This window comes from Scyliorhinus canicula, chromosome 7, assembly GCF_902713615.1.
Source record: "Scyliorhinus canicula chromosome 7, sScyCan1.1, whole genome shotgun sequence".
Classification (NCBI taxonomy): domain Eukaryota; kingdom Metazoa; phylum Chordata; class Chondrichthyes; order Carcharhiniformes; family Scyliorhinidae; genus Scyliorhinus; species Scyliorhinus canicula.
The window spans coordinates 99,624,451-99,651,248 of record NC_052152.1 but is presented as its reverse complement, the minus strand read 5'-3'; the positions used below and the strand labels follow the sequence as shown (position 1 = coordinate 99,651,248).

At 47.7% G+C, this 26,798-nt stretch overlaps 1 protein-coding gene across 5 annotated transcripts in view; it reads left to right on the top strand.

Annotated features, from left to right (window-relative positions):
* The window catches only part of scml2 (Scm polycomb group protein like 2), a 322,665-nt gene that overhangs the window by 181,271 nt on the left and 114,596 nt on the right, over positions 1-26,798 (top strand). For all 5 annotated transcript variants that reach the window (XM_038802541.1, XM_038802540.1, XM_038802539.1 and 2 more), the window contains 2 exons: positions 16,658-16,746; positions 18,878-19,121. In XM_038802541.1, coding sequence (XP_038658469.1) covers positions 16,658-16,746; positions 18,878-19,121 — 333 coding nt within the window. The remainder of the gene's footprint in view (positions 1-16,657; positions 16,747-18,877; positions 19,122-26,798) is intronic.

Genomic DNA, 26,798 nt, shown 5'->3' with positions numbered 1-26,798 from the left:
GTGATCAGACATCACCCTCCATCTCTCGGATCTGCGACCCATGTGCCTTCAAATACTTCTCGACCTCGATCGAGCCTTTCGGGGGCAACCACTCCTTCGATTGGTCTTCCTGTATTTCCTTTCTTTGTTGGCGAAACTCCTCTCTAATAAATGGCATTCACTGCTCCATCTGGGGCTTTCCAACATGCGACAACCCTTCCCCCTCCTCTTTCCAATTGTTATTGCACCACGGGTCTCTTCCAATTCCTTGGCCAGGTCTATCACCTTCTGCCAGGTCTGATCACCTGCAGACATGCCACACCCAGGGGAGACTTCTCCACACCTTCATCTACACTTCCCCATCAAAATTCTCCCATTTTTGGTTAAAAACGCTCAGATGTATGCCTTTGAGCAGGAGCTGCCCTGTTTGCGACCACTGTCTTACTTCATGGCCGCAACTGGAGCTCCCTGGCTGTGGTTTTCGGCATCAAACGTTTTGATCAATACATCTATGGTCGCCATTTTGTCATCATAACTGACCATAAGCTGCTACTCGGCCTCTTTTGTGAGGACAAAGCAGTCCTGCCGATAGCGTCCGCACGGATCCAGCGCTGGGCTTTGCTGTTAGCCGTAGAAAGTACTCTTTTGAACACCATCCAGGGATACAAATTGCGAATGCGAAGAGTCCTCTTCTCCTGCGGTTGTGCCTGCTAACCCGCCCATGGTGGGCAAAGTCATTGCGGTGCTAAACGTTATGGACTCTTTGCCTGTGACTGTTTCCTGTGTCTGTATGCGAGTGGATACAGACTGACCCTGTGCTGGCTACGGTGTGTCAGGTGGTGTTGTGTAGTGGCAACAGCTTCCAGGAGAGTTGAAAGCGTTTCCTTCCAAAGAGAGAAAGCAGTAACCCCAATGTCGTAGCCTCCAATTGGAGGCTACGACACTTCCTCAACAGCCCTTCCTCCGGGACCTCCGCGGACCTCCTGTCCACCCTCACCATTTCTTCCACCAGCCTCTCCCTCTCCCTTTTTTCCCCCCTCTCCCTATGCGCCCTGATGGAAATCAGCTCCCCCCTAACCACCGCCTTCAATGCCTCCCAGACCAACCCACCTGCACCTCCCCGTTATCATTAATTTCTGGGTACCCCTCTATACACCTCCGGACCCGCCCGCACACCACCTCGTCTGACAGCAGCCCCACCTCTAACCTCCACATCGGACGTTGGTCCCTCCCCTCTTCCACCTCTAGATCCACCCAATGGCATGGGGCGTGGTCTGAAATAGCTATCGCCGAATAATCCGCACCTTCCACCCTCTGAATCAACGCCCTGCTCAGAACAAAAAAGTCAATCTGGGAGTAAGCCTTGTGGACATGGGAGAAGAATGAAAATTCCCTAGCCCCCAGCCTCATGAATCTCCAGGGGTCCACCCCCCCCATCTGGTCCATGAACCCCCTCAGCATTTTGGCCACCGCCGGCCTCTTATCCGTCCTGGACCTCGAGCGATCCAGTGCTGAGTCCAGCACGGTGTTACGCCCCCCGTCTCGAGGTCCGGAATCCGGCCCAGCATACGCCGTATAAAGCCCGCATCGTCCCAATTTGGGGCGTACACATTGACCAGCACCACCCGTTCCCCCTGGAGCTTACCGCTTACCATCACATATCAGCCACAGCTATCCGCCACCGCACTCGACGCCACAAACGACACTCTCTTCCCCACCAAAATCACCCCCCCCCCCCCCCCGGTTCTTCGCATCTAACCCCGAATGGAACACTTGCCCATCCCACCCCTTTCTCAACCTCTCCTGATCCACCACCCTAAGGTGCGTCGCCTAGAGCATGGCCACATCCGCCCTCAGCCCCTTCAGATGCGCGACCACCTGGGCCCGCTTGACCGGCCCGTTCAAACCCCTTACATTCTAGGTGACCAGCCGAATCGGGAGGGTATTCGCGCCCCCCCACTCCCCCGCCGATCAGCCATATCTCCTCCTAGGCCAGCCACGTGCCCGCACGGCCCGTTCCCCACAGTGGCAGATCTTCGTCCCGACCCCCCCCAAAAGACTTCAGTTCTCCTTCAGCCCTGCCAGCAGCAACCCGGTACCCCCCCTCAGCCAATCCCCCCCCTAGCTGCGTTGCCCCTTTCATTGTACTCCCGTAAGTCAGCTGACTCCTGCTGCTCCTGCCATCCCAACGACCCCCCCCCCCGGTGTAACACTGCTCCTCCCCTCCCTACCTACCGACAGGCACAGTCCCCTCCCATTCCGGCCACAGCACGGGAAAAAGCCCGCGCATCCAATTTAAGCCCCGCCCCTCTGCCCAAAGCGCGGGGAAAAGCCCGCGCCACCCGCTCGGCCGGCCCCACCCCCACTGGCACAGTTCCCATCCCAGGCCCAAACTCCCCGGCCACCCTTCCCTCCCCCGAGGCCGTCAACCTTCCCCAACCTTCAACCCCTCCCAACCCAACACCTTCCCCCCCCCCCCCCCTTTCCCGGAGCCCGTCCATCGGGCCTACAAAACATCCCCCAAACTTCCCCAAAAAGAAAAACAAAACAAAGGAACAAGGAAGAAAAACCCCCAAAACACTAAACCACAGTCCCCGACCCCCCCATCAAGTCTCAGTCTGAGTCCAGCTTTTCGGCCTGGACAAAGGCCCAGGCCTCTCCGGGGAGTCAAAGTAATACTGGAGGTCTTTATAGGTGACCCACAGGCGCGCCGGCTGTAACAGGCCAAACTTCACCCCTCTCCTGTGCAGCACTGCTTTTGACCAGTTGTAACCGGCACTTTTCTTTGCCACCTCTGCGCTCCAGTCCTGGTAAATTCGGACCTCTGCATTCTCCCACCTGCTGCTCCGCTCCTTCTTGGCCCGCCTGAGCACACATTCTCGATCGACGAACCGGTGAATCCGCACCAGCACTGCCCTTGGCGGCTCGTTGGGCTTGGGCTTCCTCACCAGCACTTGGTGGGCCCCTCCAGCTCCAAGGGCCCCTGGAAGGACCCCGCTCCCATTAGCGAATTCAGCATAGTGACCGCATAGGCCCCCAGGTCCGATCCTTCCAGCCCCTCTGGGAGGCCCAGGATCCGCAAATTATTCCGCCACGAGCGGTTCTCCATTTCCTCAAGCCTCGCCTGCCATTTCTTGTGGAACGCCTCGTGCGCCTCCACCTTCACCACCAGCCTTAGGATTTCATCCTCGTTCTCCGAGGCTTTTTGACGAACCTCGCGGATCTCCGCCCCCTGGGTCGCCTGGAGCTTGTAGAAAGAGGCCGTTAGCGGTTCCAGCAGCTCAGCCTTCAGCTCCCTAAAACAGCGATGGAGCAGCTCCTGCGTCTTGTTCTTCCTCCCTCGCACCTTTCTCTGCTCCAGCGCCGATTTTTTAAGCGCCCCGCTCCTGGTCCAGTCCATCCACTGGCAGGGGAGCGTTGCTGAAGCCTTCCCACACCGGGAAACGTCCGTCAAGCGCCGTTACGGGCCCTAAAAAGAGCCCAAAAGTCCGAAAATAGCGGGAGCCACCGAACGTGCGGCGTAGCTCCGCATCGCCGCAACTGGAAGTCCCTGGCCACGCTGTTAATGCATAGACGGCTTTGGATGTGACTGTGTTTGCTGATGCTGGACATTGGCACTAAGTTGTGCCGTAACCAAGAATCGCAAGGGCGTTGCCCATCTCGATGTCGACCTCTTTGCTTCACACCTGATGGCGCGGTCTGCGTTCATATTTTTGCTGAAGGCACTCTCTGGGATCATCGCTCATCAATCGGGTCCGATGTCTTATAGGTTTGTGTTCGTGGGCAAAACCTGGGTCATCACCGTTCCTGCTGATCATCTTTGTGTCGGGTACAGCGGCAGACCTTCAATTTCACTGCCACTACGTCCTGCTGTTGAAGCACCCTTGTTTGCCCGCGATGCACACATGCCGGACATCCTGTCCTCAGACTCCGACATGGAGACACAAACGTCTGGGATCTCTGGCACCAACGTCATGGTTCCACCATCCTCTGTCAATGATCAACCCAGGCATTCCTGCCGAAAATGTCGTTACATAATAATAATCGCTTATTGTCACAAGTAGGCTCCAATGAAGTTACTGCCGGCAGATCTAACTCCTCCGCTCAACGGCGACCTGCAGGATTGCTGCAAGTGCTGCACCAGTTTCTTCTTTGTCCATGATTTTGCAGCTTGCGTCGTCTTTTCCTAATCATCATCCTTCAATGGGGTCTTCAGACTTTGGTGGGGGAGGAATGTGCAACCTGCATGGGTCATAGCTTGTGAGGATGATTGTTTTCCCCATGCTTCTCGAGTGCAAGCTCCTCCGCTATAGGCGGGGGAGCTTACCGTACTTGTATAAAATGTTAACCACTCTAAAACTGACCCACGAGAGAGAGTATTTGGTGATCTTCTCCTGGTACTCATGTATATAATTGTTGTAAAAATAAATGTTGTTTACTTGTGCTTACTTTGGACTCCCCAAGCCTTTATTAAACTGATCTCCTGAACCACGGTCATCTCTTCCACCAATCCTTGATTAACAGTGCTACCCCTCCATCTTTGCCTCGCTTCTTATTCTTGAAAGTCCCTTTTCTCTTTTTTTTCTCTTTTTTTCTCTTTTCATTTCTCGATGTTCGCAAGTTAATCTGGAGTGAATGTCAGGAAAAGCCAGGAACTTTATTATGAACATATTGGTTGGGAACAATTGACAAAATGAGCTCACTGATTCATTTCAGAATTATTTGTTAGAATACTGGAAATGGACGTATTTCAGGTTAGAATATTTCTCATTGTTTTTTCCTTTCATGTAAATTGATTTCTACAGTGGAAATCATTATAGCTGTCGCTTCTTGAAGTTTCCATTTGCCATTTTAGTTTGACAGTTCTGTTTGAAGAACTGTCAAAGCACAAGCAATTGCTACATTGAGCAATAAGCAACTGGAGAGAAAAAAATAGATCGATATTTCTGATAGAACTTTAAGAACCAAAGCCCCAAAACCAATAACTGTCTTCGCTCTTTTCCGACCTGCAATAGTTGTTTATTTATAACAATTTCTGTTTTTGTTCAAGTTAACTTATTTCTAAAAGGAATTATTATTCATTTTTTTCACTTGTGTTAAGTGTGATCAGGCAAACAGAAATGGTCTGACTCCATCTGTGACAAAAGTTTTTTTTAGTGAAAGGTTCTTGAGCTGTTTTTCTGTTTACCTCACATGAAAGTATTTGTGCCGTCTCTCTTTATGGCTACTCGGCTAGTCCCATTTTCCTACCCTTTCCCTGTAGCCCTGTAAGCTTTTCATATTCAGATAATTATCCAATACCTCTTTGAAAGTCACAATTAAATCTGCCTCCACCACACTCTCAGTCAGTACATTCCATATGCTGACCACTTACTGTGTTAACAGGCTTTTTTTCTCATAGCGTCTCTTATTCTGTCGCAAGGCACTTTAAATTGGTGCCCTTTGGTACTTGACCTATCTGCCAATACAACAGTTTCTCCCTATCTACTTTATTCAGACCTCCTGATTTTGAAACCTTTCTCAAATCTCAGTTCAACCTTCTCTAAAAAGAACATCTCCATGTTTCATCAATAATTAATTAGGGTTAATTAATGGCTTCAGAGTAAAAGATTCTCGAGGTAAGAACAATCAGAACTTCACATTCGGTTTGAGGGTGAGAAGCTGGGTCTTAAACTTAAAGGAAATTACAAGGGCGTGAAGAGAGTGTTGGTTGAACTGGAATGGTTAAAATCTAAGAAGGTGGGGAAGCTGTGACAGACGTTTCAGAAAATATTTAAGGACTCTCAACAGTTATAATTGAGAAAAAAAGATTCTGAGAAGGAAGTGGCTAACTAAGGAAGTTAGAATAGCATCAAGTTGAAAGTAATATGTACAATGCTGCAAATTGTAGTGGTAGCCTAGAAGATTGGGAAAATTTTGGAAGCCAGTAAAAGATGACCAAAATGAAGGGAGAACTTGGAATGTGCCAGGAAACTAACAACAAAAATTAACACAGACAGCAACACTTCTACAAGTATATAAAAAGGCAGAGAGTAGCTAAAGTAAGTGTTGGTTCCTTAGAGGATGAAACTGGGGAATCCATAATGGGAAACAAGGATATGGCAGACTTTGAACAAGCATTTTTTATCTGTCTTCATAGTGGAAGACACAAAAAGCATCCCAAGAGTAATTGAAAAGCAGGTAGCAGAATGGAGAGTGGGACATTCTACAATCACAAGAGAAAAGGTGCTAGGAAAAGTAATGGGATTACAGACTGATAAGTTCCCTGGACCTGATGGTCTGCATCCTAGGTCTTAAAGGAAGTCACCGCAGAGATGGTAATCTTCCAAAATTCACTAGATTCTGGAAAGGTCGTAGAAAGAAGCTGGAATTAATTATTAAGGAGGTAGATAGTAGGTGGCCGGTTTAACTCACTTGGCCAGACAGCTGATTGTGGCGCAGAGTAAGGCCAGCAGCGCGAGGAAAGCCATCTATGGTCATTGGGAATTGTGGCAACTTTACTTTAGCTTAGGTAGCAGCAGGACATTTCAGAAACCTTCTACAATCAAGCTGTGTAAGCATGATACTGTGAAAGGAAAATTGTGGTTCTCAAATTTATTAGCAGCGTTGATAAAGGGAGATCAGTAGCTGTAGTGTATTTGGATTTCCAAAGCATTCAACGAGGTGCTGCATACAAAGTTAAGCTCATGGTTTTCGTGATGATACATTAGCATGGATGGACGATTGATTCACTAACAGGATATGGAGAGTTGGGATGAATAGATCATTTTTCAGGTTGGAAAACTAACTAGTGGAGTGCCACAGAAATTAGTGTTGGAACATCAACTATTTATAGTCTAGATGAATGATTTGAATGCAGAGACCAACTGTATTGTAGCCACGTTTGCTGCTAATACAAAGATAAGAAGGCAAGTTGTAAAGAGTCTGCGAAGGGATGTAGGTGGGTTAAGTGAGTAAACGAAGATTTGGCTGATGGAATATGAGATGGTTCACTTTGAAGGAACAAAGTGAAGCAGAATATTATTTAATTGGAGAATGATGCCTTCAAGAGGAATCTGGTGCCCTTGCCCATTAATTACGAAGTAACAAAGGTAAATTGAATGTTGGCCTTTATTTCAAGGAAAATCTTGCTATAACTGTACAAGGTATTGGTGACGCCACACTTGGAATAATGTACAGTTCTGGTCTCTATATAAGGAAGGATATCCTTGTTTTGGAAGCAGTTCAGAGAAGGTTCATTCGGCTGATTGCTGGAATGAGGTTGAACCAATACATATTAGAATTTAGAAGACAGAGGTGATTTTATTGAAACATGTATGATCTGAGGGGATTTGACAGATAGGTACTGAGGGGACGTTTCTCCACGTGGGGAAAGCAAGAACTGGGGGCACAAGTTTATAATTAGGAGATCTCGATTTAAGATGGAGATGAGGAATTTCTTCTGAGGGTTGCCAGTTTTTGGAATTCTCTTCTAGAGAGAGCAGTGGAAACTGGTCATTCAAGGCTGAGTTAGACAGATCTTTGATCAACAAAGGAGTTAAGTGTTATGGGTTCAGATAGGAAAGTAGAGTTGGCAGTAACCAGATCAGCCTTAACCTTATCGAATAGCATAGAGGCTCAATGGGCTGAATGGCCCACTTTTATTTCTTATAATTAATCTACTTACATAAAGTTTTTCATTCCCAGAACCATTCTCATAGATTTTTTTACATGCTGTCCTGTGCCTTCAAATCCTTCCTAAAGTGTACTGCGCAGGTTTGGTGACAATAGTTCCGTTGGCCAAACCAGTGTTTTATACTCTATGCCCCTAATTATATAACCCAGGATCCCATTGGCCTTATTAACTGTTTTCTTAACCTTACCTGCCACGTTCATCAATTTGTGCACTTATACATCCAAGTTCCCTTGCTCCTCAACCTCAACTTTAGAATTGTATTCTTTATTTTGTGTTGCCTTTCCCCATTCTTCTTGCCAAAATGTATCGCTTCACACATCTGTACATTAAATTTTATCTATCATGTGTCCACCATTCTACCAGCTTGACACTGTCCTGAAGTCTATCTCGATCCCACTCCCATCACAAAATGTCCAGGTTTTGTGCCAGAATTGGAACTTGTGCCCTACACACCCAAGTCTAAAGTCTAATATTGACCCTTGAGACCCCCCCCACAAGATTCCTTCCTCCAGTTCAAAAGCGAACTATTAACAACCGCTCACTGTCTCCTCTCACCCAATCAACTTTGTATCCATGCTGCCACTGTCCTTTTTATCCCATGGGCTTTAATGTTGCTGACGAGCCTGTTATGTACACTTCATCAAATGTCTTTTGGAAGTCTATGTATACCACATCAACCACATTAATTTCATCGTATCTGTTACTTCATGAAAAACCCAGTCCAAAAAGGGCAGCACGGTAGCATTGTGGATAGCACAATTGCTTCAGAGCTCCAGGGTCCCAGGTTCGATTCCCGGCTTGGGTCACTGTCTGTGCGGAGTCTGCACATTCTCCCCGTGTGCGCGTGGGTTTCCTCCGGGTGCTCCGGTTTCCTCCCACAGTCCAAAGATATGCGGGTTAGGTGGATTGGCCATGCTAAATTGCCCATAGTGTCCAAAATTGCCCGTCGTGTTGGGTGGGGTTACTGGGTTATGGGGATAGGGTGGCTGTGTGGACCTTGGGTAGGGTGCTCTTTCCAAGAGTCAGTGCAGACTCGATGGGCCAAATGGCCTCCTTCTGCACTGTAAATTCTATGAAATTAGATAAAACACTACTTGCCCGTGACAGATAGAACATAGTACAGTACAGAACAGGCCCTTCGGCCCTCGATGTTGTGCCGAGCAATGATCACCCTGCTCAAACCCACGTTTCCACCCTATACCCGTAACCCAACAACCCCCCCTTAACCTTACTTTTTAGGACACTACGGGGAATTTAGCATGGCCAATCCACCTAACCCGCACATCTTTGGACTGTGGGAGGAAACCGGAGCACCCGGAGGAAACCCACGCACACACGGGGAGGACGTGCAGACTCTGCACAGACAGTGACCCAGCCGGGAATCGAACCTGGGACCCTGGAGCTGTGAAGCATTTATGCTAACCACCATGCTACCGTGCTGCCCACATCTGTGCTGGCTTTCCTTAATTCATCCACATTTGTCCAAGTGACTGTCACTATCATACCACATCATCATTTCTAAAAGCAGTTCCACTAACGAGGATAAACTAACTGGCTGTAGTTGCTGGTTTATCTTTACAGCCTTTTTTAAACAAGGGTGTAACATTTGCAATTTTCCATCCCTGTTCTAAGAAAACAATGCCTCTATGCCAATTGTTGTATTATTATTTTGTATTCTCAAATAATTTATTGTTGTCGTCTTACTCATAAAAATTGTAGTTCAGCCTGAAGTATATGATCTTGGCAGCGTTGGATTTTTTTGCTGCTGAAGAGACAAGAACATATCCGTGGGAATCTCGGTGCCAAGTGAAGTACTGCGCAGTTAATGGAGGAGTTCTTGTGTATTTCCTTTGTTCCCATTTTTTAAATTCTGTTATGTTGGTCCGTGAACCCATAATTGGGGTGTGCCTTTAAACAGAAGACTGTTAAGTTGAAATATTGGCAAGGGAATTCTGTTATGTTGGTCTGTGAACCCATAATTGGGGTCTGCCTTTAAACAGAAGATTTAAATTGAAATATTGGCAAGGGGTGGATCTTAGGAACTGGTTGTGTTGGAAGTTGGCTGCCTCTCTCTCTCTCTCTCTCTCTCTCTCTATCCTGCTTCTGAAGTGAAAGAACTGCTCTATTGTTCTGAAAGCAGAGTGTCTGGCAAGATAATATAAATATGTATATATATTTCTGTCTGTATAATAATACTGTACATAATAAAATGTTACTTGTGTTTTAAGGTTACAAACCTGGTGACTGTAGTTTACTGGGCTCAACCAAGGACCTCAGATATTTTAATCAAATTTAATTTCACCTAAATTGTGACTCCAGGTCAAGTGGGGCTGGAGTTGACAGTGCACGAACCCATGGTGTCATGCACAGTGATAAAAGCAGAGATTGTTACCCTGGAGTAATATGCATCCCATTCAATGCATCGTAAGCATAGGTGACATATGGCAGGTGCCTTTTGCAATGGTTGAGTGTGATGAGAAATTGTTTGTATTGCAACATGGCATTGATTTTTTTTTTTTTTAAATAATTTTTATTGAAGAGATTTTTTTACATGAGAATATTTACCCCCCTAACCATAGACTATTACACAATATTCCCTCTTAACAGATATCCCCCCCCGCCCGACCCCCCGCGCGCGCTGTCCCTCCCCCCCCCAAAAACAAACAAAGCAACAATTAACATCAAACATGAACTGCGAACAAATTTGTCCGCATTACAACCTTAACTAACCCACCACCCCCGTTGTTGCCACACCCCCCCCCCCCCCCGGGTTGCTGCTGCTGCGACCTCTGCACCCTATCTTTGAGCCAAAAAGTCGAGGAAGGGCTGCCACCGCCTGAAGAACCCTTGTACCGACCCTCTCAGGGCGAATTTGACCCTTTCCAACTGGATAAAGCTTGCCATGTCATTAATCCAAGTTTCCACGCTTGGAGGCCTCGCGTCCTTCCACTGTATCAGTATCCTTCTTCGCGCAACTAGGGACGCAAAGGCCAGTATTCCGGCCTCTCTCGCCTCCTGTACCCCCGGCTCCACCCCAACCCCAAAGATCGCTAGCCCCCATCCTGGTTTGACCCTGGATCCCACCACCCTCGACACCGTCCTTGCCACCCCCTTCCAGAACTCCTCCAGTGCCGGACATGCCCAAAACATATGGACATGGTTCGCTGGACTTCCCGAACACCTGACACATCTGTCCTCACCCCCAAAGAACCGACTCATCCTTGTCCCCGTCATATGGGCTCTATGTAGCACCTTAAATTGAATGAGGCTAAGCCTCGCACACGAGGAGGAAGAATTAACCCTCTCCAGGGCATCAGCCCATGTCCCATCCTCTATCTGCTCTCCCAGCTCCCCCTCCCACTTGCCTTTCAGCTCCTCTACTGATGCCTCCTCAGCCTCCTGCATTACTTTGTATATGTCCGATATCCTCCCCCCTCCGACCCAGACCCCCGATAGCACCCTATCGCTCGCCCCCCTGCTGGGGAGCAAGGGGAACCCTTCCACCTGGCGGCTAGCGAATGCCTTCACCTGCAAATGTCGAAACACGTTTCCCGGGGGGAGCCCGAATTTCTCCTCCAGCTCTCTCAGGCTCGCAAACCTCCCATCTACAAACAGATCCTTCAGCTGCCTGATGCCCACCCTGTGCCAGCTCTGAAATCCCCCGTCCATGTTCCCCGGGATGAATCTATGGTTCCCTCTTAACGGTGCCTCCATCAGACCTCCCACTTCCCCCCTGTGTCGCCTCCACTGCCCCCAGATCTTGAGGGTGGCCGCCACCACCGGGCTCGTGGTGTACCTCGTGGGAGGGAGCGGCCATGGCGCCGTTACTAGGGCCCCCAGGCTTATGTTGCCACAGGACGCCCTCTCCATTCGTTTCCAAGCTGCCCCCTCCCCTTCCATCATCCACTTGCGCACCATCGGCACATTAGCCGCCCAGTAATACCCCGAAAGGTTGGGTAATGCCAGCCCCCCACTCTCCCTACTCCGCTCCAAGAAGACCCTCCTCACCCTTGGGGTGCCATGCGCCCACACGTAGCTCATGATGCTGCTCGTCACCTTTTTGAAGAAGGCCCTAGGGAGGAAGATGGGCAAGCACTGAAATAAAAACAAAAACTTTGGGAGGACCGTCATTTTAACGGACTGCACTCTACCCGCCAGCGACAGCGGCACCATGTCCCATCTTTTAAATTCCTCCTCCATCTGTTCCACCAGCCTAGAGAAGTTCAACTTGTGGAGAGTCCCCCAGTTCCTAGCCACCTGCACCCCTAAATATCTAAAACTCTTTCCTGCTCTCTTCAACGGGAGTCTCCCGATTCCCTCTTCCTGGTCCCCTGGGTGTATCACAAATACCTCACTCTTACCCAAGTTTAGCTTGTACCCCGAAAAGTCCCCGAATTCTGCTAGCAGTTCCATCACCTCCGGCATTCCCCCTTCTGGGTCTGCCACATATAGTAGCAGGTCGTCCGCGTATAGCGATACCCGGTGCTCCTCCCCGCCCCTTGTCAGCCCTCTCCACCCCCCTGAGCCCCTCAGTGCCATCGCCAACGGTTCAATTGCCAGTGCGAAGAGCAGGGGGGACAAGGGGCACCCCTGTCTGGTCCCCCGGTGGAGCCCAAAATACTCCGATCTCCTACCATTCGTCACTACACTTGCCGTCAGGGCCGAATAGAGCAGCTTCACCCATTTAATAAATCCCTCCCCAAATCCAAACCGTTCCAGCGTCTCCCACAGGTACTTCCACTCCACCCTATCAAATGCTTTCTCCGCGTCCAATGCCACCACTATCTCCGCCTCCCCCTCCACTGCCGGCATCATGATGACGTTTAGCAGTCTCCGCACGTTCGTATTAAGCTGCCGCCCTTTCACAAAACCCGTCTGGTCCTCGTGTATCACCCCTGGCACACAATCCTCTATCCTGGTAGCCAGGATCTTTGCCAGCAGCTTGGCGTCCACATTCAGGAGCGAGATATGCCTATATGACCCACACTGCACGGGGTCCTTGTCCCGCTTCAAGATCAGAGAGATCAGTGCCTGCGACATTGTCGGGGGCAGAGCCCCCCCCTCCCATGCCTCGTTGAAGGCTCGCACCAGCACAGGGCCCACCAGATCCGCATATTTTTTGTAATATTCCACCGGGAACCCGTCTGGCCCCGGCGCCTTCCCCGACTGCATATGCCCAATCCCCTTGACTAGCTCCTCTAACCCTATCTGCGCCCCCAGCCCCTCTACCAGCTCCTCTTGGACCTTGGGGAACCTCAGTTTGTTCAAGAAGCCCTCCATCCCCCCTCCCCTCTTCGGCGGCTCTGACCGATACAGCTCCTTATAGAAGTCTCTGAAAACCCCATTTACTTCTGGCCCCTTCTGCACTATGTTCCCACCCCTCTCCCTCACTCCCCCAATTTCTCTAGCCGCATCCCGCTTGCGGAGCTGATGCGCCAGCATCCTACTCGCCTTCTCCCCATACTCATAAATCGCGCCCTGCGCCCTTCTCCACTGTGTCTCCGCCTTTCTGGTGGTCAACAGGTCAAACTTAGCCTGCAAACTACGCCGTTCCCCCAGCAGCCCCTCCTCTGGTGCCTCCGCATATTTCCTATCCACGTCCAGAAGCTCCCCCACCAGCCTATCCCTCTCCTGTCTCTCCCTCCTTTCCCTATGTGCCCGTATGGAGATCAGCTCCCCCCGGATCACCGCCTTCAGGGCCTCCCATACCATCCCCACCTGCACCTCCCCCGTGTCATTAATGTCCAGATATCTCTCGATGCTCTTCCGGACCCTCTTACACACCACCTCATCCGCCAGCAACCCCACATCCAGACGCCACAGCGGACGCTGGTCTCGCACCTCTCCCATTTCCAAATCTACCCAGTGTGGCGCATGGTCTGAGACCGCTATGGCCGAGTACTCCACTTCCCGTACTTTCGGGATCAGTCCCCTGCTTAATACAAAAAAGTCAATTCTAGAATAGACTCTGTGGACATGGGAGAAAAAGGAATACTCCCTCGCCCTCGGCCTCCCAAACCTCCAGGGGTCCACCATTCCCATCTGCTCCATAAACCCCTTTAGCACTTCTGCCGCTGCCGGCCTCCTACTCGTCCTTGAGCTCGATCTGTCCAACACTGGGTCCAGCACTGTGTTGAAGTCCCCCCCCCCATGATCAGGCCCCCTGCCTCCAGGTCCGGAATGAGGCCCAGTAGGCGCCTCATGAAGCCAGCGTCGTCCCAGTTCGGGGCATACACGTTAACCATCACCACTTTCTCCCCCTGCAGCCTACCCTTCACCATGACATATCTACCCTCTTTATCCGCCACCACCTCCGCCGCCACGAACGACACCCTCTTCCCTACCAGGATCGCCACCCCTCGGTTCTTTACGTCCAGTCCTGAGTGGAACACTTGTCCCACCCACCCCCTTCTCAGGCGGACCTGGTCCGCCACCTTCAAATGGGTCTCTTGTAGCATTGCTACATCCGCCTTCAGCCCCTTCAAAAGCGAGATTACTCTCGTTCTCTTGACCGGCCCATTCAGCCCCCTCACATTCCAAGTTATCAGCCGGGTCGAAGGGCAGCCCGCCCCTTTCCCCCGCCGACTAGCCATATCCTGTCCCCTGCTCGCCCCGAGTCAGCCCTCCCTTTCTGACCCGCTCCCCATGGCGATGGCGCCCCCCCCCCCCCCCCACCCCTCCAGTCCTCAACTTCTCCTCCCTGACCTTTTCAGCAGCAACCCGGTGGCCCCCCCCTTCCCCCCTCCCCCTCCCCCCCCACCCCCCCCCCCCCCCTCCCCCCCCAGGCTAGGACCCTTCCTAGCCGCGACGCACCCTCCATAGTACTTCCGTGAGTCAGCTGATTTACGCTGACCCGGCTGCCCCTGCCACACTCCGGCTCCTCCCGGCATGGGGGGACGTCCCCCCCCTTACCACCCCTCCTTGACCCCGCTCCAGCGCGGGAAGGGAGCCATTGCTGACCACGCCCCTTACTCCCACCCCCCTCCCTCCTCTGCCCCGTGCGCGGGAAACCAGAGGAAAGCCCGCGCTTTCGCCCTGTCCCTCCCCGCCCCTCCATCTTCAGTTCCACCCCCGTCCCCGATCTCCCCCCGATAACTACAAAACAACCAAAAACCCCACAAGAAACACATACCCCCGGCACTCCCCCCCCCACCCCGCCCTCCCACCATAACATTATAAATAACAGGAAAAAGAGAGAAAAAACTGGTATAGAGAACAAAAAGGGTCCAAAAATACGGCCAAGTGAAAATCCAGCCAACAGAAAGCCACGTGTCCAGCTTAAAGTACCAGAGCGGCAACGACCGCCAAGTATCCCCTGGTTCTAGTTCGAGTCCAGCCTTTCTTCCTGGACAAAGGCCCACGCCTCCTCCGGGGACTCGAAATAGTGGTGCTGGTCCTTGTAGGTCACCCACAAGCGCGCTGGCTGCAGCATCCCGAATCTAATTCTCTTGGCATGCAGCACCGCCTTCGTCCGGTTGAACCGGGCCCGCCGCTTTGCCACCTCCGCACTCCAGTCCTGAAAGATCCTCACCGTCGAGTTCTCCCATTTGCTGCTCCTCTCTCTCTTGGCCCACCTCAGCACCCTCTCCCGGTCACTGAATCGCTGGAACCGAACCAGCACCGCCCTCGGGGGTTCGTTTGCTCTTGGCTTCCTGGCCATTACTCTGTAGGCCTCCTCCAATTCCAGGGGCGAAGGGACGGCCCCTGCCCCCATCAGTGAGCCCAGCATTTCTGCCACATACCCCTGAAGGTCCGACCCCTCCAGCCCTTCTGCCAGGCCCAGGATCCTCAGGTTTTTCCGCCTCATGCGGGTATCCATCTCCTCCAATCGGTTCTGCCATCTCAGGTGGAGTGCCTCGTGCACCTCCACCTTTCCCACGAGGACCGTGGCCTCCTCCTCCCTCACAGTCATCTCCTGCCGCAGCTCCCGAATTGACGCCTCTTGGGTCGCCTGCGCCCCCATCAGCCTGGTGGTCGTCGCGTTCATCGACTCCAGCAGCTCCACTTTCAGCTCCGTGAAGAAGCGCAGGAGAGCGGCCTGCTGCTCCGCCGCCCATGTCCTCCAGTCCTCGGGTGCGCCGCCGGCCGCCATTTTGGATTTCTTCCCCCGCTTTTTTCGGGGAGCTGCTGCCGCTTTTTTTCCTGCCCCACTTCGGGTGACGACCATAAATTTGACGGGGTTCTCCTCTGGGAACCTTCCCCCACCGGGAATTGCCGTTCCAGCGCCGTTAGGGGCCCTCCAATCGGCCCGAAAACACCTTCCTAACAGGAGCAGCCAAACGTGCGACTTAGCTGGTCATAGCCGCAACCGGAAGTCCGCAACATGGCATTGATAAAGCAAAATGAAGAATTAGATATAATAAAATGATTTTATGATCATAGATCATAGAATTTACATAACCTTTGCAGTGGTCATCAAATTCTATGATTAGGCCTTAGTCAGGACAACAATTTCTACCGTAGTCAGTTGGAGGTGCCATAGAGTATATAATGTATTTGCCTGAATATGCAACATAGTTCCTGTAAATTGCTTGCTCTTGAATATTCAAGGCACAAGGACAATGAACCCAGACGATACAATCCTAGCTTGTTAGCATTGCTCCGAATGTCGGAGAACAGAAATCTTGCATAATTGATTGCAGTGCAATGGTGCAAGGTTAATTTTTTAAAAGAAGGCCTTTTTAAAACTATTTTCCACCAATACAAAAGTGTCCCCAATTACAACTGTTTTGACGGGGCCAGATGGACCCCCATCAAACCCTGGGGAACATGCATAAAACATGTAAATGGCTTTGATCCTAACCCTTCAAAATTAACCACAGTCAGAACTACATCCTTGTAAATAGTGGAACTCCAGCCCTACCAAAAATTGATTGGCATGCCAGATTAATATAAAATCCCATCGCTATATTGAGCATTTAAAGTGTTATTTGGAGTGAACACCCACTTCAGTTTTTGGTACTGTTGAAGAATGACTGATGTTTGTTTTGCATAAATGAACAGGATTCAGAATGAATGCTTCATCCTGGCCAATGTTTCTGTTGAGAACTCTAAATGGAGCAGAAATGGCTCCAGCATCTATATTTAAAAAGGTAAGAAGTTTAAAAGAACGTAACAAAAAGTGCTGAAATTTTCTGATTCCTGCTGCTTGATTTATTGGAATTTAAAAAATATAATTGGAGTTTGCTCATTTACTGTCCAAGACTATCCCCTTCAATAATTAGGAAGCATGTTTTAGTGTTAGATGGTGCCTGTCTTAAATTTTCTCATCCACGTAAATAAAATGAGGATGGTTCCTTCCATTCAGGTATAACCAAAACTACATGTAAAACTACATTTCCTTGAAATACCAATATTACCTGTAAAAATTGATGATATACCACATAATGTTAAAAAAATTAAATAAGGAACCCTTAAGGATAAAGCGGACTGCTTCAGTTGCAAGACATTCCTAAATGGAGGTTGATATTTTATGCAGTACTGAAGTGATGCTGCATCGATGGAGATGCAATCTTGAATGAGGCGTTGAGATGGATATAAAAGAGTCCTTGTCAATATTTGAGGAAGAAAGAGTTCCCCTGTGCATAAAACACATTGGTTGTTTGCCATTTTGTAGCACCTTATTGCAATAACAGCCCACATAACAATAATGGCACTTCAAAAGTAATGTATCGGTTATAAGGAACTTTGGGACATGATGAAGGCCTGTATGAATGCACTATGTACATACTTGATCAGTGCAAAAAATTAACATAGCTATGACGAGACATATAAGACCATAAGACCAAGGAGTGGAAGTAAGGCCATTCGGCCCGTCGAGTCCACTCCACCATTCAATCATGGTTGATTTCAACTCCATTTACCCGCTCTCTCCCCATAGCCCTTAATTCCTCGAGAAATCAAGAATTTATCAATTTCTGTCTTAAAGACACTCAATGTCCCGGCCTCCACCGCCCTCTGTGGCAATGAATTCCACAGACCTACCACTCTCTGGCTGAAGAAATTTCTCCTCATCTCTGTTCTAAAGTGACTCCCTTTTATTCTAAGGCTGTGCCCCCGCGTCCTAGTCTCCCCTGCTAATGGAAACAACTTCCCTACGTCCATCCTATCCAAGCCATTCATTATCTTGTACGTTTCTATTAGATCTCCCCTCAACCTCCTAAACTCCAATGAATATAATCCCACGATCCTCAGACGTATGCAAGAACTTTGAAGGAAGGATAAACTTTGATTGTATTTTTACACGTGATGAATAAATTGGGACTAAACACTTCAAACAACAAACAGAAAAATCTTAATTTATTGTGCAATTGCATTTTATCTAGACCGACAAAACCTCTCGCAAATTTAAATATCAGACTTGAATCTTAAAATCTGCAATTTGGCTCAGGTGGCACTTGGGATGGGGAAGAAGTCGCTTATTCAATATTACACCACTGGAAGAGTGGTGTTAATTTTTATCAGCTGCTTTTTTTCAGCTGTTACTCTACCGAATGATTCGTACTTTGTTTAATTGGCAACTTTCCTTCTCTTCTAAATTCATTCCTGGTTCCGCTTCTAGTTTTAAGTGGTGGTGCAGAATTTAAATCAAACTCTTCCAAATGGATTTTAAAATTTAAATGGATCCTGGCACTACACTTTAGTTTGCAGAACCAGGCTTCTGCCTTTCTCTTCTATCTTGCACTTTGGGTATGAACTTGGTTGAATGCTTTTCCAGATATTTTGGATTTCATAGGGATTATTGAGTAAGGCTCCATTACTAAATGTAGCTGTGAACACAAATCAAACATACGACTGTAACATAGTCTTCATTTTATTTTTTGACTCAAGCTTTCTGGAAACAAGGCTTCGCTCTGGTAGGGAAGCCTCAGAGAATTACACTTTGTTTTTCATCAGATACTGAGATTCTTTTCAACATTGACATGTTTTTTTAACTGTCGCATGTCATATTTACAATAACTGAAAATAATTTTAAGATCATCAAGTGGTGATCTATCCTTGCGCTTTGGGTTTCTTTCAAAAATAGCGCAAACATTATACATTGGAAAATATCAAGATATGCAACCACAAATGCTGAATTGTAGCCGCAGTAGATAAACGGTGTTAGTTTCTTTTGTCAAACACTGGATTCAATTTTTAAAAATAAAATTTGTTTGTGTTGCTTGTTAAATTCATGCTTATATTTGAAAAAGGAAAAGCTCATATATTTCTCTCCTATTTGAGGAACCCCCGAGCCCGCAGCAAAACCATTTCAAAGTTGGGATGAAACTGGAAGCAGTTGATCGAAAAAATCCTCATCTGATTTGTCCAGCAACCATTAGTGAAGTAAAAGCAGATGACATTTTCATCACGTTTGATGGGTGGAGAGGCGCATTCGACTACTGGTGCAGATATGATTCTCGCGATATCTTTCCAGTGGGATGGTGTAGTATGACAGGAGATAGCCTTCAACCGCCTGGAAATAGAGGTAAGTTTTTAAAATGGAATATCGTTTTGTAGCAAGTCTGACATAAACACTGTTCTAAATTTAAGATTAACTTGCGGGGAAAAATGCACCATTATGGAATATACAGAATATTGTCAGTGTTGCTATATTTATCAAATTCATTATTTTCAGTCTCTATTAACTGTTCCAGAATCTAGGTTTTAACAACACACAAACATCTGTAATGTAAAAGTTAACGTGCACAGGTCAATAGTCAAGGTCTTCAAAATGAACATTACATAATATCTTAGATTGAAGTTGTGGACTTGTGCTGGTAGCACTTGTGTGTATTTAACTACATCAATCATTTTCATTTTTATGCACTGTTCTGATAAAGTTATTAACATCCTACCTTTTTCATATTGTTGCCTAATTGCTTCACTGGTTTGGTAATACAGACCAGTGTGTTACGATCAGGTGAGAAGGGGTTAAATGGCTCCCCACTTTTCCTTTTCTTCATTGGCCGCAAAAATCAGATATAGTTGTCAATTCCATAAGTATTTAATCTCCTCCAAGATGTGACTTTTCAGATCGGTTTTCCCCATTTCAATAGTTTTGGAGTGTAGAAGGCACAGTAATGCAAATGTGCAGCCAGCTTTGTGATCCCAAGTCACTGGGATACAAAAAACAAAGAAAATTACAGCACAGGAACAGGCCCTTCGGCCCTCCCAGCCTTCACTGATCCAGATCCTTTATCTAAACCTGTCGCCTATTTTCCAAGGATATACTTACCTCTGTTCCGCGCCCGTTCATGCATCTGTCTAGATGCATCTTAAATGATGCTATTGTGCCCGCCTCTACCACCTCTACCACCTCTGCTGGCAAAGCGTTCCAGGCACCCACCACCCTCTGCGTAAAAAACTTTGCACGCACATCTCCCTTAAACTTTTCCCCCTCTCACCTTGAAATCATGACCCCTTGTAATTGACACCCCCACTCTTGGAAAAAGCTTGTTGCTATCCACCCTGTCCGTACCTCTCATAATTTTGTAGACCTCAATCAGGTCCCCCCTCAACCTCCGTCTTTCCAACGAAAACAATCCTAATCTACTCAACCTTTCTTCATAGCTAGCACCCTCCATACCAGGCAACATCCTGATGAACCTCCTCTGCACCCTCTCTAAAGCATCCACATCCTTCTGGTAATGTGGCGACCAGAACTGCACGCAGTATTCCAAATGTGGCCAAACCAAAGTCCTGTACAACTGTAACATGACCTGCCGACTCTTGTACTCAATACCCCATCGGATGAAGACAAGCATGCTGTATGCCTTCTTGACCACTCTATCAACCTGCGTTGCCACCTTCAGGGTACAATGGACTTGAACTCCCAGATCTCTCTGCACATCAATTTTCCCCAGGACTCATCCATTGACCGTATAGTCAGCTCTTGAATTGGATCTTGCAAAAATGCATCACCTCGCATTTGCCTGGATTGAACTCCATCTGCCATTTCTCCGCCCAACTCTCCAATCTATCTATATTTTGCTGTATTCTCTGACAGTCCCCCTCGCTATCTGCAACTCCACCAATCTTAGTATCATCTGCAAACTCGCTAATCAGACCACCTATACCTTTGTCTAGATCATTTATGTATATCACAAACAACAGTGGTCCGAGCACAGATCCCTGTGGAACACCACTAGTCGCCCTTCTCCATTTTGAGACACTCCCTTCCACCACTACTCTCTGTCTCCTGTTGCCCAGCCAGTTCTTTATCCATCTAGCTAGTACACCCTGAACTCCATACGACTTCACTTTTTCCATCAACCTGCCATGGGAAACTTTGAAGCCTTACTGAAGTCCATGTATGTGACATCTACAGCCCTTCCCTCATCAATTAACTTTGTCACTTCCTCAAAAAATTCTATTAGGTTTGAAAGACATGACCTTCCCTGCACAGAACCATGCTGCCTATCACTGATAAGTCTATTTTCTTCCAAATGTGAATAGACCCTATCCCTCAGTATCTTCTCCAACAGTTTGCCTACCACTGACGTCAAGCTCACAGGTATATAATTCCCTGGATTATCCCTGCTGCCCTTAAACAAAGGGACAGCATTAGCAATTCTCCAGTCCTCCGGGACCTCACCCGTGCTCAAGGATGCTGCAACGATATCTGTTAAGGCCCCAGCTATTTTGACCCTCGCTTCCCTCAGTAACCTGGGATAGATCCCATCCGGTCCTGGGGACTTGTCCACCTTAATGCCTTGTAGAATACCCAAAACCGCCCCCTTCCTTATGCCGACTTGACCTAGAGTATTTAAACATCCATCCCTAACCTCAACATCTGTCATGTCCCTCTCCTTGGTGAATACCGATGCAAAGTATTCATTAAGAATCTCACCCAATTCCTCTGACTCCACGCATAAATTCCCTCTTTTGTCTTTGAGTGGGCCAATCCTTTCTCTAGTTACCCTCTTGCTCCTTATATACGAATAAAAGGCTTTGGGATTTTCCTTAACCCTGTTCGCCAAAGATATTTCATGACCCCTTTTAGCCCTCTTTATTGCGCGTTTGAGATTTGACCTACTTTACCGATATTCCTCCAAAGCTTCATCAGTTTTAAGTCGCCTAGATCTTATGTATGCTTCCTTTTTCATCTTAGCTAGTCTCACAATTTCACCTGTCATCCATGGTTCCCTAATCTTGCCATTTCTATCCCTCATTTTCACAGGGACATGTCTGTCCTGCACTCTAATCAACCTTTCCTTACAAGACTCCCACATTTCAAATGTGGATTTACCCTTAAACAGTTGCTCCCAATCCACATTCCCTAGCTCCTGTCGAATTTTGTTATACTTGGCCTTTCCCCAATTTAGCACTCTTCCTTTAGGACCACTCTTGTCTTTGTCCATGAGTATTCTAAAACTTACGGAATTGTGATCGCTATTCCCAAAGTAATCACCGACTGAAACTTCAACCACCTGGCCGGGATCATTCCCCAATACCAGGTCCAGTATGGCCCCTTCCTGAGTTGGACTATTTACATACTGCTCTAAAAAAACTCTCCTGGATGCACCTTACAAATTCTGCTCCGTCTACGCCTCCAACACTACATGAGTCCCATTTAATGTTGGGGAAGTTAAAATCTCCTATCACGACCATCCTATTGCTCCTACATTTTTCTATAATCTGTCCACACATTTCTACCTCTACTTCACGCTCGCTTTTGGGAGGCCTGTAGTAAAGTCCTAACAATGTTACTGCACCCTTCCTATTTCTTAGCTCTGCCCAGATTGCCTCAGTGCTCAAATCCTCCATAATGCCCTCCTTAATCACAGCTGTGATATCATCTCTGACCAGTAATGCAACTCCTCCATCCCTTTTACCTCCCTCTCTATCTCTCCTGAAGCATCTATACCCTGGGATATTTAGTTGCCAGTCTTGCCCTTCCCTCAACCAAGTCTCAGTAATACCAATAACATCATATTCCCAGGTACTAATCCAAGCCCTAAATTCATCTGCCTTCCCCGCTACACTTCTCGCATTAAAACAAATGCACCTCAGACCACCTGTCCCTTTGCGTTCATCATCTCTTCCCTGTGTACTCTTACCCTGAGTCACAATGCTGTTTATTATCAGTACCTTACTGGCTTTAGTTGCTGCCTCTTTACTGACCTCTAACTTCCTAATCTGGTTCCCATCCCCCTGCCACATTAGTTTAAAACCTCCCCAACAGTGTCATCAAAACCCTAGGACATTGGTTCCAGTCCTGCCCAGGTGTAGACCATCCAATTTGTAATGGTCCCACCGCCCCCAGAACCGGTTCCAATGTCCCAAAAATCTGAACCCCTCCCTCCTGCACCATCTCTCAAGCCGCACATTCATTCTGTCTATTCTTGACTTTCTACTTTAACTGTCTCGTGGCACTGGTAGCAATTCTGAGATTACTACATTTGAGGTCCTACTTTTTAACTTGTCTCCTAACTCCCTAAATTCTGATTGTACGACCTCATCCCGTTTTTTACGTATATCGTTGAACTGGCTGTTCACCCTCCCCCTTCAGTATGTCCTGAAGCCGATCTGAGACATGCCTGACCTGTGCACTGGGAGGCAACATACCATTCGGGAGTCTCGTTTTCGACCACAGAAACGCCTGTCTACTCCCCTTACGATTGAATCCCCTATGACTGTCGCTCTGCCAGTCTTTATCCCGGCCTTCTGTTCAGCAGAGCCAGCCACGGTGCCATGAGCCTGGCTACTACTGCCTTCCCCTGATTAGTCATCTCCCCCAACAGTATCCAAAACGGTATACCTGTTTTAGAGGGAGATGACCGCAGGGGACACCTGCACTGCTTTCCTGCTCTTTCTCTGCCTTTTGGTCACCCATTCCCTTTCTCCCTCACCAATCCTAATCTGTGGTGTGACCAACTCACTGAGCGTGCTATCCACGACCTCCTCAGCATCGCGGATGCTCCAAAGTGAGTCCATCCGCAGCTCCAGAGCCGTCATGCAGTCTAACGGAAGCTGCAGCTGAATACACTTCCTGCACATGAAGGAGTCAGGGGCATCGGCCACATACCTGAACTCTCACATTGAGCATGAGGAGCATAACATTGGTCTGGGATCTCCTGCCATTTTTCCACTTTACCTTAACTGATTACAATATTAAATAATGAATAAGTGAAAGGAATAAAGATTTTACTTAGCAATTACAATACTTACCAACACATGAAGAGTTAAATTTCTCCCAGCTACTGCTAATCAGAGCAATTTCCTTACCAGCCAATCAGGTCACTGCTTTGCTGTGATATCACTCTTCAAATTTGTCCCCAAAGACCCTGTGGCCGCTGTTTAAACAGCGAAGCAGCTAGTTTAAATACTCACCGCTCGACTCTGTCGCCCCGCCCACTCCAGCTGAATTCCCGCCGAAAATTTAAACCAGGTAGCTTGACTCTGGCCAAGTCATGCCTTGAGGAACGAACCAGCTGAAACAGGCACAATGTGCGTACATGATCTTTCTGTCTGCAAAGAACAGGGCTCTGTGTATTAATGCCACTCTGCGAGCCCAACTGACCTCCTTAAATTGGTTGTCGGTGAAATCTTTAGAATGTTGGGGATTATTTAGCAAATATTGTCCAATTGCAGAATCACATCTAATGTTGGACATCGTTTTGTGTTTTGTAAGCACTGGTTGTTTGGGTGTGGTCTATACCTTGCCTGTTGTGAGTAGTGGAACAGACATGCTGTTTGATACGATCTGTCAACCTTTGGGACTTATTGCCTACATACTGAGTATCACACTGGCACTTAAATTCATAGACCAAATTACTCATTTTGTGTGATAGGCAAAATGTCTTTTTGGCTTGATAGTACTGTCTTGTTAGAGTCACAGACGTTTACAGCATGAGAACAGGCCCTTCGGCCCAACTTGTCGATGTCGCCCAATTTGTACCACTAAGCTAGTTGCAACTGCCAGCAATTGGCCCATATCTCTCTATACCCATCTTTCCCATATAACTGTCTAAATGCTTTTTGAAAGTCAAAATTGTACCCACCTCTACTACTGCGCCTGGCAGCTCATTCCAGACACTCTCCACCCTCTGTGTGAAAAAAAGTGCCCTCTGGACTCTACCCTCTCACCATAAACCTATGCCCTCTAGTTTTAGACTCCCCTACCTTTGGGAAAAGAAGTTGACCCTATTTATGCCCTCATTATTTTATAGACCTCAATAAGATCACTCCTATGCTCCAGGGAAAAAAATATCCCAGTCTATCCAGCCACTCCTTATAACTCAAACCATCAAGTCCCGGTAGCATCCTAATAAATCTTTTCTGCACTCTTTCTTGTTTAATAATTTCCTTTCTATAATAGGGTGACTATAACTGCGCACAATATTCCAAGTGTGGCCTTACTAGATGTCTTGTACAACTTCAGTAAGACGTCCCAACTCTTGTATTCCATGTTCTGGCCAATGAAACCAAGCATGCCGAATGTCGTCTTCACCACCCTGTCCACCTGTGACTCCACTTTCATGGAGCTATGCACCGGTACCCCTAGACCTCTTTGTTCTATAATTCTCCCCAACTCCCTACCATTAAGTAGGTCCTGCCCCGATTCGATCTACCAAAATGCATCACCTGACATTTATCTAAATTAAACTCCCATCTGCCATTCATCGGCCCACAGGCTAATTGATCAAGATCCTGTTGCAATCCTAGATAACCTTCTTCATTGTCCAACATTCGGGCTTGGGCTGATGCGTGGCAAGTAACATTTATGCTACACAAGTCCCAGGCAATGACCATCTCCAACAAGAGAGAATCCAACAATTTCCCCAGGACGTTCAATGGTATTGCCATCGCTTCATCCCCCACTACCAACACCTTGGTAACCATTGACCAGAAACTGAACTGGACCAGCCATATAAATGCTGTGGCTACAAGAGCAGGACAGAGGCTGGGAATTCTGTAGAGAGGGACTTGTCTCCTCACCCCCTTAAAACCCTGTCTACCATCTACAGGGCACTGTTAAGAGTGTGATGGAATACTCGCCACTTACCTAGTTGAGTGCAGTTCCAGCAACACTCAAACTTTTTTTAAAATTTTTTTTTATATAAATTTAGATTACCCAATTGTTTTTTCTATTAAGGGGCAATTTAGCGTGGCCAATCCACCTACTCTGCACATTTTTGGGTTGTGGGGGCGAAACCCACGCAGACACGGGGAGAATGTGCAAACTCCACACGGACAGTGACCCAGAGCCGGGATCGAACCTGGGACCTCAGCGCCGTGAGGCGGTTGTGCTAACCACTAGGCCGCCGTGCTGCCCTTCAACACTCAAACTTAACATCCAATGACGAATAGTAGAATTTAGCAAAGCAGGAGCAAGGGATTGTTATGGAATGATAAACAAACTGACTGTAAATATTTCCATTGCAATGTAAATTGAAAGAGGTTAGTGATGTGTGCCCATTAGAGCAAGAGACTCTGGAAATTATAATGAAAAGTAAGAAAATGGTAGAGACATTAAGCAAATACTTTGTATCTGTCTTTGTCACAGAAAACATAAAAAAAATTACACAAATTTCAAAATGATGAGACGGGATCTAACCAGAGGAAAAACTGTAATGGAACAATGGGCGATCTTTAAGGATGAGATGCTTTAGTACAGGCTAAGTCCATCCAACAAGAGCGAGAGGTCACATGACGAGCAAGATATGGGAATTACCCAAATATGGGCTAAATCAGTGAAACCATGTTAACAAATTCAGGGACAAATTAAAAAGGCAGCTGCTTCAAGGGATACTGCATCAAACCGAAACAAATTTCAAACCAAACTTTAAAATCAAAGGTGATGAAAGGGGTTAATAAGGAACCACAGTTCCTGCAGTGCCCACCTGGAATAGAAGGCCTCAATCAAGCCGGCAGACACTGCATGTTCTTTCTCCCAAGGACACCTAGCTGTGAATGAGTGGTAGTCTGGCCGAATGATGATGCAAACCAATTGTGGTGATATGCATCACTGTAAATACATAAGGGGTTAATGTAAATTTATACACGTAGACTAGATAGACACTAGAAGGAGCACCAGAGACATGACACAGACAGTCAACCAATAGGCCAGTAAGATAGGACACGACAAATGGGCATTCACGATACACACAGTGGTGACACTACCACAGGGGGGCATTACACCAACTCATATAAAAGGACA